Source organism: Manacus candei, unplaced genomic scaffold (assembly GCF_025592945.1).
Source record: "Manacus candei isolate 608988 ecotype Guabito, Panama unplaced genomic scaffold, ASM2559294v1 h1tg000044l, whole genome shotgun sequence".
NCBI classification, from domain to species: Eukaryota; Metazoa; Chordata; class Aves; order Passeriformes; family Pipridae; genus Manacus; species Manacus candei.
Window position 1 is genome coordinate 3,150,442 of NW_026138092.1, and position 9,999 is coordinate 3,160,440.

Here is a 9,999-nt window from a genome sequence, read left to right on the forward strand (position 1 = left end):
GGGCTGGCTCCCCACGGGTTGGTGCACAGAGCCCCTCTTTCCCTCCTGGGAAGTCTAAGCTACGCTGCCTACATCTCTACGGGGCCTACAGGAGGGGCCAGCTCGCTCGCTCACTCACTCACACCGACGGGACAAGACACAAAGGGGGAACGTCCCAGAAGAGGGAGCAAGCTCTGTGCGCCGAGCCGTGGGGAGCCGGCCCTGCCGCCGGGCAGGAGAGGAGAGCCTCGGGCTTGCCCCTTGATCCCGAGGACGGAGCGAAGCCCGTTAGTGGCCCCGGGCTGCGCACGGGCCAGAAGGGCCTCAGCGCGCTGAGGGGCAAGGGACACAGGCTGTGACACGCCCCGACTACGGGGGGTCACTCTGGCCAGGGGCCGCCAGCAGGCACCAAAGGTGCCAAGGGAAAAAGCCCTGCCCTGCTTACAGGGCGGGCGGGCTGGGGGTCGGGAGAGCTCCGTTTCCCCCCTCGGGCGCGGAGGCGGGCACTCTCGCCCTCCTTACAGGGCGGTTGCCCCTCTCTCCGGGCAGCCACAGGAGCGCGATGGCAAAAGGCCAACGCCAAGCGAAGCAAAGGACCCAGCCCTGCTTACAGGGAGGTCCGCCCAGCGCCAAGCCGGCCGGCGCAGCCGCAAGCTGCCCGCCGGACTTTTAGGGATCCCTGCCCCGGGGATGCCAGGGAGGGGCCTTTGCCCAGAGGGCCTTTCTCCCGCCCCCTCTTGACCGCGAAGCCGACGCTCTTCTTCCTGGCTCTTGCCTCGCCGTCCCGCTCCACGGCTCTGCTTTCTTCTCGCAGGGCTCCTGCCAAGGCAGGAGGACGCAGCTCGGACTCGGAAGCTCCGAGTCCTCGCACCGAAGGAAAGCAGGACCCAGGGGCAGCTGCCCCAGCCACCACCCGCCCGCCCACTCGCAGGACCCCCCCACCTCCACACCACCCCCCAACTTCAGCCGCTCTCACCGCGGCGTCTTCCCGCGCCGGCGCTGCCGTCCCGCGCGACGCCTCTTCCGCTCTCTTCTCCGACGGCTTCTGCCAGGGCGGGAGGAGGCAGGTGGGCCCGAGAAACACCAGCTCCTCCGTACCGAGGCAACCCGCACCCCACGCCCCCGGAGGCACATCTCCAAGCCCCTCCCCGCCCACCCACAGGCCCCCCCACTTCCCCCCACAAAACTCTCCAAGCTTCACTCGGACTCACCACCGCGACGCGCGGCGCAGTCCCCCCCGGGCTGCGGGGAGCCGGGCCCTCTGGGCAAAGGCAGCTGGGCAGGCGAAGCAGCGGCCAAAGAGGCTGCCGCCCTGCTTACAGGGGGCTCCCGGCCGCTGCCTGGACCACAAAGGGCCTGGGACACCAGGGCACTGGCCCCGACTTACAGGGGGGCCCTGGGCCCAAAGGCCTACGGAGGCTCCTTCTCTCCGCTTCGGGGGGCACCTGACCCGCTCCCCGCTAACGGGGCGGTCGCCCCGCACAGGCTGCCAGCTGAGGGAGCGCAAAGGCTCCCAGACCCGGACCCTGCTTACAGGCGGGTCCACGCCCAGGGAGCCACGGAGCTCGGCCTTCCCCCACGGCATCAAGTACCTGACTCAAGGGCCAGGCACCGGGGCTCGTGGCCTAAGGCCCTGAGCTGGGCCCCGAGGGCAGGGAGGGCACACGCCCAGCCCCACGCCCGTGAGAGGCCGGGGGACCCCGCGGGACACCCGCCTGATTACAGGGGGTCCCTCCAACCGCCCGCCGAGCAGGGGGGACGCACAAAGCCCCACTTAGGGGGCCGCCCCCCCCGAGGCCCGGCACTCCCAACAACGGCCTCGCGGCCTAAGGCCGCCGGGGACAGGGCCCCAGCCCCGAGGACGGGGGGAGGCCCACGCTGGCACATCGCCAGCGGGACGGGCGGCCCCCGGTGCCCGCGACGCCACCGACGGGCTTCGCTCCGTCCTCGGGAACAGGGGGCGAGCCCGAGGCTCTCCTCTCCTGCTCGGCGGCGGGGCTGGCTCCCCACGGGTTGGTGCACAGAGCCCCTCTTTCCCTCCTGGGAAGTCTAAGCTACGCTGCCTACATCTCTACGGGGCCTACAGGAGGGGCCAGCTCGCTCGCTCACTCACTCACACCGACGGGACAAGACACAAAGGGGGAACGTCCCAGAAGAGGGAGCAAGCTCTGTGCGCCGAGCCGTGGGGAGCCGGCCCTGCCGCCGGGCAGGAGAGGAGAGCCTCGGGCTTGCCCCTTGATCCCGAGGACGGAGCGAAGCCCGTTAGTGGCCCCGGGCTGCGCACGGGCCAGAAGGGCCTCAGCGCGCTGAGGGGCAAGGGACACAGGCTGTGACACGCCCCGACTACGGGGGGTCACTCTGGCCAGGGGCCGCCAGCAGGCACCAAAGGTGCCAAGGGAAAAAGCCCTGCCCTGCTTACAGGGCGGGCGGGCTGGGGGTCGGGAGAGCTCCGTTTCCCCCCTCGGGCGCGGAGGCGGGCACTCTCGCCCTCCTTACAGGGCGGTTGCCCCTCTCTCCGGGCAGCCACAGGAGCGCGATGGCAAAAGGCCAACGCCAAGCGAAGCAAAGGACCCAGCCCTGCTTACAGGGAGGTCCGCCCAGCGCCAAGCCGGCCGGCGCAGCCGCAAGCTGCCCGCCGGACTTTTAGGGATCCCTGCCCCGGGGATGCCAGGGAGGGGCCTTTGCCCAGAGGGCCTTTCTCCCGCCCCCTCTTGACCGCGAAGCCGACGCTCTTCTTCCTGGCTCTTGCCTCGCCGTCCCGCTCCACGGCTCTGCTTTCTTCTCGCAGGGCTCCTGCCAAGGCAGGAGGACGCAGCTCGGACTCGGAAGCTCCGAGTCCTCGCACCGAAGGAAAGCAGGACCCAGGGGCAGCTGCCCCAGCCACCACCCGCCCGCCCACTCGCAGGACCCCCCCACCTCCACACCACCCCCCAACTTCAGCCGCTCTCACCGCGGCGTCTTCCCGCGCCGGCGCTGCCGTCCCGCGCGACGCCTCTTCCGCTCTCTTCTCCGACGGCTTCTGCCAGGGCGGGAGGAGGCAGGTGGGCCCGAGAAACACCAGCTCCTCCGTACCGAGGCAACCCGCACCCCACGCCCCCGGAGGCACATCTCCAAGCCCCTCCCCGCCCACCCACAGGCCCCCCCACTTCCCCCCACAAAACTCTCCAAGCTTCACTCGGACTCACCACCGCGACGCGCGGCGCAGTCCCCCCCGGGCTGCAGGGAGCCGGGCCCTCTGGGCAAAGGCAGCTGGGCAGGCGAAGCAGCGGCCAAAGAGGCTGCCGCCCTGCTTACAGGGGGCTCCCGGCCGCTGCCTGGACCACAAAGGGCCTGGGACACCAGGGCACTGGCCCCGACTTACAGGGGGGCCCTGGGCCCAAAGGCCTACGGAGGCTCCTTCTCTCCGCTTCGGGGGGCACCTGACCCGCTCCCCGCTAACGGGGCGGTCGCCCCGCACAGGCTGCCAGCTGAGGGAGCGCAAAGGCTCCCAGACCCGGACCCTGCTTACAGGCGGGTCCACGCCCAGGGAGCCACGGAGCTCGGCCTTCCCCCACGGCATCAAGTACCTGACTCAAGGGCCAGGCACCGGGGCTCGTGGCCTAAGGCCCTGAGCTGGGCCCCGAGGGCAGGGAGGGCACACGCCCAGCCCCACGCCCGTGAGAGGCCGGGGGACCCCGCGGGACACCCGCCTGATTACAGGGGGTCCCTCCAACCGCCCGCCGAGCAGGGGGGACGCACAAAGCCCCACTTAGGGGGCCGCCCCCCCCGAGGCCCGGCACTCCCAACAACGGCCTCGCGGCCTAAGGCCGCCGGGGACAGGGCCCCAGCCCCGAGGACGGGGGGAGGCCCACGCTGGCACATCGCCAGCGGGACGGGCGGCCCCCGGTGCCCGCGACGCCACCGACGGGCTTCGCTCCGTCCTCGGGAACAGGGGGCGAGCCCGAGGCTCTCCTCTCCTGCTCGGCGGCGGGGCTGGCTCCCCACGGGTTGGTGCACAGAGCCCCTCTTTCCCTCCTGGGAAGTCTAAGCTACGCTGCCTACATCTCTACGGGGCCTACAGGAGGGGCCAGCTCGCTCGCTCACTCACTCACACCGACGGGACAAGACACAAAGGGGGAACGTCCCAGAAGAGGGAGCAAGCTCTGTGCGCCGAGCCGTGGGGAGCCGGCCCTGCCGCCGGGCAGGAGAGGAGAGCCTCGGGCTTGCCCCTTGATCCCGAGGACGGAGCGAAGCCCGTTAGTGGCCCCGGGCTGCGCACGGGCCAGAAGGGCCTCAGCGCGCTGAGGGGCAAGGGACACAGGCTGTGACACGCCCCGACTACGGGGGGTCACTCTGGCCAGGGGCCGCCAGCAGGCACCAAAGGTGCCAAGGGAAAAAGCCCTGCCCTGCTTACAGGGCGGGCGGGCTGGGGGTCGGGAGAGCTCCGTTTCCCCCCTCGGGCGCGGAGGCGGGCACTCTCGCCCTCCTTACAGGGCGGTTGCCCCTCTCTCCGGGCAGCCACAGGAGCGCGATGGCAAAAGGCCAACGCCAAGCGAAGCAAAGGACCCAGCCCTGCTTACAGGGAGGTCCGCCCAGCGCCAAGCCGGCCGGCGCAGCCGCAAGCTGCCCGCCGGACTTTTAGGGATCCCTGCCCCGGGGATGCCAGGGAGGGGCCTTTGCCCAGAGGGCCTTTCTCCCGCCCCCTCTTGACCGCGAAGCCGACGCTCTTCTTCCTGGCTCTTGCCTCGCCGTCCCGCTCCACGGCTCTGCTTTCTTCTCGCAGGGCTCCTGCCAAGGCAGGAGGACGCAGCTCGGACTCGGAAGCTCCGAGTCCTCGCACCGAAGGAAAGCAGGACCCAGGGGCAGCTGCCCCAGCCACCACCCGCCCGCCCACTCGCAGGACCCCCCCACCTCCACACCACCCCCCAACTTCAGCCGCTCTCACCGCGGCGTCTTCCCGCGCCGGCGCTGCCGTCCCGCGCGACGCCTCTTCCGCTCTCTTCTCCGACGGCTTCTGCCAGGGCGGGAGGAGGCAGGTGGGCCCGAGAAACACCAGCTCCTCCGTACCGAGGCAACCCGCACCCCACGCCCCCGGAGGCACATCTCCAAGCCCCTCCCCGCCCACCCACAGGCCCCCCCACTTCCCCCCACAAAACTCTCCAAGCTTCACTCGGACTCACCACCGCGACGCGCGGCGCAGTCCCCCCCGGGCTGCGGGGAGCCGGGCCCTCTGGGCAAAGGCAGCTGGGCAGGCGAAGCAGCGGCCAAAGAGGCTGCCGCCCTGCTTACAGGGGGCTCCCGGCCGCTGCCTGGACCACAAAGGGCCTGGGACACCAGGGCACTGGCCCCGACTTACAGGGGGGCCCTGGGCCCAAAGGCCTACGGAGGCTCCTTCTCTCCGCTTCGGGGGGCACCTGACCCGCTCCCCGCTAACGGGGCGGTCGCCCCGCACAGGCTGCCAGCTGAGGGAGCGCAAAGGCTCCCAGACCCGGACCCTGCTTACAGGCGGGTCCACGCCCAGGGAGCCACGGAGCTCGGCCTTCCCCCACGGCATCAAGTACCTGACTCAAGGGCCAGGCACCGGGGCTCGTGGCCTAAGGCCCTGAGCTGGGCCCCGAGGGCAGGGAGGGCACACGCCCAGCCCCACGCCCGTGAGAGGCCGGGGGACCCCGCGGGACACCCGCCTGATTACAGGGGGTCCCTCCAACCGCCCGCCGAGCAGGGGGGACGCACAAAGCCCCACTTAGGGGGCCGCCCCCCCCGAGGCCCGGCACTCCCAACAACGGCCTCGCGGCCTAAGGCCGCCGGGGACAGGGCCCCAGCCCCGAGGACGGGGGGAGGCCCACGCTGGCACATCGCCAGCGGGACGGGCGGCCCCCGGTGCCCGCGACGCCACCGACGGGCTTCGCTCCGTCCTCGGGAACAGGGGGCGAGCCCGAGGCTCTCCTCTCCTGCTCGGCGGCGGGGCTGGCTCCCCACGGGTTGGTGCACAGAGCCCCTCTTTCCCTCCTGGGAAGTCTAAGCTACGCTGCCTACATCTCTACGGGGCCTACAGGAGGGGCCAGCTCGCTCGCTCACTCACTCACACCGACGGGACAAGACACAAAGGGGGAACGTCCCAGAAGAGGGAGCAAGCTCTGTGCGCCGAGCCGTGGGGAGCCGGCCCTGCCGCCGGGCAGGAGAGGAGAGCCTCGGGCTTGCCCCTTGATCCCGAGGACGGAGCGAAGCCCGTTAGTGGCCCCGGGCTGCGCACGGGCCAGAAGGGCCTCAGCGCGCTGAGGGGCAAGGGACACAGGCTGTGACACGCCCCGACTACGGGGGGTCACTCTGGCCAGGGGCCGCCAGCAGGCACCAAAGGTGCCAAGGGAAAAAGCCCTGCCCTGCTTACAGGGCGGGCGGGCTGGGGGTCGGGAGAGCTCCGTTTCCCCCCTCGGGCGCGGAGGCGGGCACTCTCGCCCTCCTTACAGGGCGGTTGCCCCTCTCTCCGGGCAGCCACAGGAGCGCGATGGCAAAAGGCCAACGCCAAGCGAAGCAAAGGACCCAGCCCTGCTTACAGGGAGGTCCGCCCAGCGCCAAGCCGGCCGGCGCAGCCGCAAGCTGCCCGCCGGACTTTTAGGGATCCCTGCCCCGGGGATGCCAGGGAGGGGCCTTTGCCCAGAGGGCCTTTCTCCCGCCCCCTCTTGACCGCGAAGCCGACGCTCTTCTTCCTGGCTCTTGCCTCGCCGTCCCGCTCCACGGCTCTGCTTTCTTCTCGCAGGGCTCCTGCCAAGGCAGGAGGACGCAGCTCGGACTCGGAAGCTCCGAGTCCTCGCACCGAAGGAAAGCAGGACCCAGGGGCAGCTGCCCCAGCCACCACCCGCCCGCCCACTCGCAGGACCCCCCCACCTCCACACCACCCCCCAACTTCAGCCGCTCTCACCGCGGCGTCTTCCCGCGCCGGCGCTGCCGTCCCGCGCGACGCCTCTTCCGCTCTCTTCTCCGACGGCTTCTGCCAGGGCGGGAGGAGGCAGGTGGGCCCGAGAAACACCAGCTCCTCCGTACCGAGGCAACCCGCACCCCACGCCCCCGGAGGCACATCTCCAAGCCCCTCCCCGCCCACCCACAGGCCCCCCCACTTCCCCCCACAAAACTCTCCAAGCTTCACTCGGACTCACCACCGCGACGCGCGGCGCAGTCCCCCCCGGGCTGCGGGGAGCCGGGCCCTCTGGGCAAAGGCAGCTGGGCAGGCGAAGCAGCGGCCAAAGAGGCTGCCGCCCTGCTTACAGGGGGCTCCCGGCCGCTGCCTGGACCACAAAGGGCCTGGGACACCAGGGCACTGGCCCCGACTTACAGGGGGGCCCTGGGCCCAAAGGCCTACGGAGGCTCCTTCTCTCCGCTTCGGGGGGCACCTGACCCGCTCCCCGCTAACGGGGCGGTCGCCCCGCACAGGCTGCCAGCTGAGGGAGCGCAAAGGCTCCCAGACCCGGACCCTGCTTACAGGCGGGTCCACGCCCAGGGAGCCACGGAGCTCGGCCTTCCCCCACGGCATCAAGTACCTGACTCAAGGGCCAGGCACCGGGGCTCGTGGCCTAAGGCCCTGAGCTGGGCCCCGAGGGCAGGGAGGGCACACGCCCAGCCCCACGCCCGTGAGAGGCCGGGGGACCCCGCGGGACACCCGCCTGATTACAGGGGGTCCCTCCAACCGCCCGCCGAGCAGGGGGGACGCACAAAGCCCCACTTAGGGGGCCGCCCCCCCCGAGGCCCGGCACTCCCAACAACGGCCTCGCGGCCTAAGGCCGCCGGGGACAGGGCCCCAGCCCCGAGGACGGGGGGAGGCCCACGCTGGCACATCGCCAGCGGGACGGGCGGCCCCCGGTGCCCGCGACGCCACCGACGGGCTTCGCTCCGTCCTCGGGAACAGGGGGCGAGCCCGAGGCTCTCCTCTCCTGCTCGGCGGCGGGGCTGGCTCCCCACGGGTTGGTGCACAGAGCCCCTCTTTCCCTCCTGGGAAGTCTAAGCTACGCTGCCTACATCTCTACGGGGCCTACAGGAGGGGCCAGCTCGCTCGCTCACTCACTCACACCGACGGGACAAGACACAAAGGGGGAACGTCCCAGAAGAGGGAGCAAGCTCTGTGCGCCGAGCCGTGGGGAGCCGGCCCTGCCGCCGGGCAGGAGAGGAGAGCCTCGGGCTTGCCCCTTGATCCCGAGGACGGAGCGAAGCCCGTTAGTGGCCCCGGGCTGCGCACGGGCCAGAAGGGCCTCAGCGCGCTGAGGGGCAAGGGACACAGGCTGTGACACGCCCCGACTACGGGGGGTCACTCTGGCCAGGGGCCGCCAGCAGGCACCAAAGGTGCCAAGGGAAAAAGCCCTGCCCTGCTTACAGGGCGGGCGGGCTGGGGGTCGGGAGAGCTCCGTTTCCCCCCTCGGGCGCGGAGGCGGGCACTCTCGCCCTCCTTACAGGGCGGTTGCCCCTCTCTCCGGGCAGCCACAGGAGCGCGATGGCAAAAGGCCAACGCCAAGCGAAGCAAAGGACCCAGCCCTGCTTACAGGGAGGTCCGCCCAGCGCCAAGCCGGCCGGCGCAGCCGCAAGCTGCCCGCCGGACTTTTAGGGATCCCTGCCCCGGGGATGCCAGGGAGGGGCCTTTGCCCAGAGGGCCTTTCTCCCGCCCCCTCTTGACCGCGAAGCCGACGCTCTTCTTCCTGGCTCTTGCCTCGCCGTCCCGCTCCACGGCTCTGCTTTCTTCTCGCAGGGCTCCTGCCAAGGCAGGAGGACGCAGCTCGGACTCGGAAGCTCCGAGTCCTCGCACCGAAGGAAAGCAGGACCCAGGGGCAGCTGCCCCAGCCACCACCCGCCCGCCCACTCGCAGGACCCCCCCACCTCCACACCACCCCCCAACTTCAGCCGCTCTCACCGCGGCGTCTTCCCGCGCCGGCGCTGCCGTCCCGCGCGACGCCTCTTCCGCTCTCTTCTCCGACGGCTTCTGCCAGGGCGGGAGGAGGCAGGTGGGCCCGAGAAACACCAGCTCCTCCGTACCGAGGCAACCCGCACCCCACGCCCCCGGAGGCACATCTCCAAGCCCCTCCCCGCCCACCCACAGGCCCCCCCACTTCCCCCCACAAAACTCTCCAAGCTTCACTCGGACTCACCACCGCGACGCGCGGCGCAGTCCCCCCCGGGCTGCGGGGAGCCGGGCCCTCTGGGCAAAGGCAGCTGGGCAGGCGAAGCAGCGGCCAAAGAGGCTGCCGCCCTGCTTACAGGGGGCTCCCGGCCGCTGCCTGGACCACAAAGGGCCTGGGACACCAGGGCACTGGCCCCGACTTACAGGGGGGCCCTGGGCCCAAAGGCCTACGGAGGCTCCTTCTCTCCGCTTCGGGGGGCACCTGACCCGCTCCCCGCTAACGGGGCGGTCGCCCCGCACAGGCTGCCAGCTGAGGGAGCGCAAAGGCTCCCAGACCCGGACCCTGCTTACAGGCGGGTCCACGCCCAGGGAGCCACGGAGCTCGGCCTTCCCCCACGGCATCAAGTACCTGACTCAAGGGCCAGGCACCGGGGCTCGTGGCCTAAGGCCCTGAGCTGGGCCCCGAGGGCAGGGAGGGCACACGCCCAGCCCCACGCCCGTGAGAGGCCGGGGGACCCCGCGGGACACCCGCCTGATTACAGGGGGTCCCTCCAACCGCCCGCCGAGCAGGGGGGACGCACAAAGCCCCACTTAGGGGGCCGCCCCCCCCGAGGCCCGGCACTCCCAACAACGGCCTCGCGGCCTAAGGCCGCCGGGGACAGGGCCCCAGCCCCGAGGACGGGGGGAGGCCCACGCTGGCACATCGCCAGCGGGACGGGCGGCCCCCGGTGCCCGCGACGCCACCGACGGGCTTCGCTCCGTCCTCGGGAACAGGGGGCGAGCCCGAGGCTCTCCTCTCCTGCTCGGCGGCGGGGCTGGCTCCCCACGGGTTGGTGCACAGAGCCCCTCTTTCCCTCCTGGGAAGTCTAAGCTACGCTGCCTACATCTCTACGGGGCCTACAGGAGGGGCCAGCTCGCTCGCTCACTCACTCACACCGACG

The 9,999-nt window shown here is 71.6% G+C and overlaps 2 protein-coding genes across 3 annotated transcripts; both read right to left on the reverse strand.

Annotated features, from left to right (window-relative positions):
* Positions 1 to 225: 225 nt before the first annotated feature.
* LOC127474806 (elastin-like) lies at positions 226 to 9,762 on the reverse strand. Its single transcript, XM_051796114.1, has 6 exons — positions 9,691 to 9,762; positions 8,487 to 8,920; positions 8,134 to 8,207; positions 7,113 to 7,216; positions 6,569 to 6,946; positions 226 to 645 (listed from the first exon to the last, which is right to left on the reverse strand). The coding sequence occupies exons 1-6, from the start codon at positions 9,760 to 9,762 to the stop codon at positions 421 to 423; spliced, it is 1,287 nt and encodes a 428-aa protein (XP_051652074.1). The 3' UTR covers positions 226 to 420.
* On the reverse strand, positions 2,200 to 5,942 carry LOC127474762 (uncharacterized). Of its 2 annotated transcripts, none has more exons than XM_051795986.1 (2): positions 5,139 to 5,942; positions 2,200 to 2,772 (listed from the first exon to the last, which is right to left on the reverse strand). In XM_051795986.1, the coding sequence occupies exons 1-2, from the start codon at positions 5,510 to 5,512 to the stop codon at positions 2,472 to 2,474; spliced, it is 675 nt and encodes a 224-aa protein (XP_051651946.1). In that variant the 5' UTR covers positions 5,513 to 5,942; the 3' UTR covers positions 2,200 to 2,471. The 2 variants fall into 2 exon arrangements, with proteins under 2 accessions (XP_051651946.1, XP_051651945.1); XM_051795985.1 differs by lacking the exon at positions 2,200 to 2,772 and adding an exon at positions 4,174 to 4,746 and having other exon boundaries at positions 5,139 to 5,941.
* Positions 9,763 to 9,999: the final 237 nt, after the last annotated feature.

Coding starts and splice junctions, on each gene's coding strand:
- LOC127474806 (XM_051796114.1), bottom strand. CDS start 9,762: ATGTGCCAGCGTGGGCCTCCCCCCGTCCTCGGGGCTGGGGCCCTGTCC. Junction 6,947..7,112: donor CTGCGCCGCGCGTCGCGGTG/GTGAGTCCGAGT, acceptor CCGCCCTGGCAG/AAGCCGTCGGAGAAGAGAGC. Junction 646..6,568: donor CGGGGCAGGGATCCCTAAAA/GTCCGGCGGGCA, acceptor GATCCCTAAAAG/TCCGGCGGGCAGCTTGCGGC.
- LOC127474762 (XM_051795986.1), bottom strand. CDS start 5,512: ATGCCGTGGGGGAAGGCCGAGCTCCGTGGCTCCCTGGGCGTGGACCCG. Junction 2,773..5,138: donor CTGCGCCGCGCGTCGCGGTG/GTGAGTCCGAGT, acceptor CTGCCTTGGCAG/GAGCCCTGCGAGAAGAAAGC.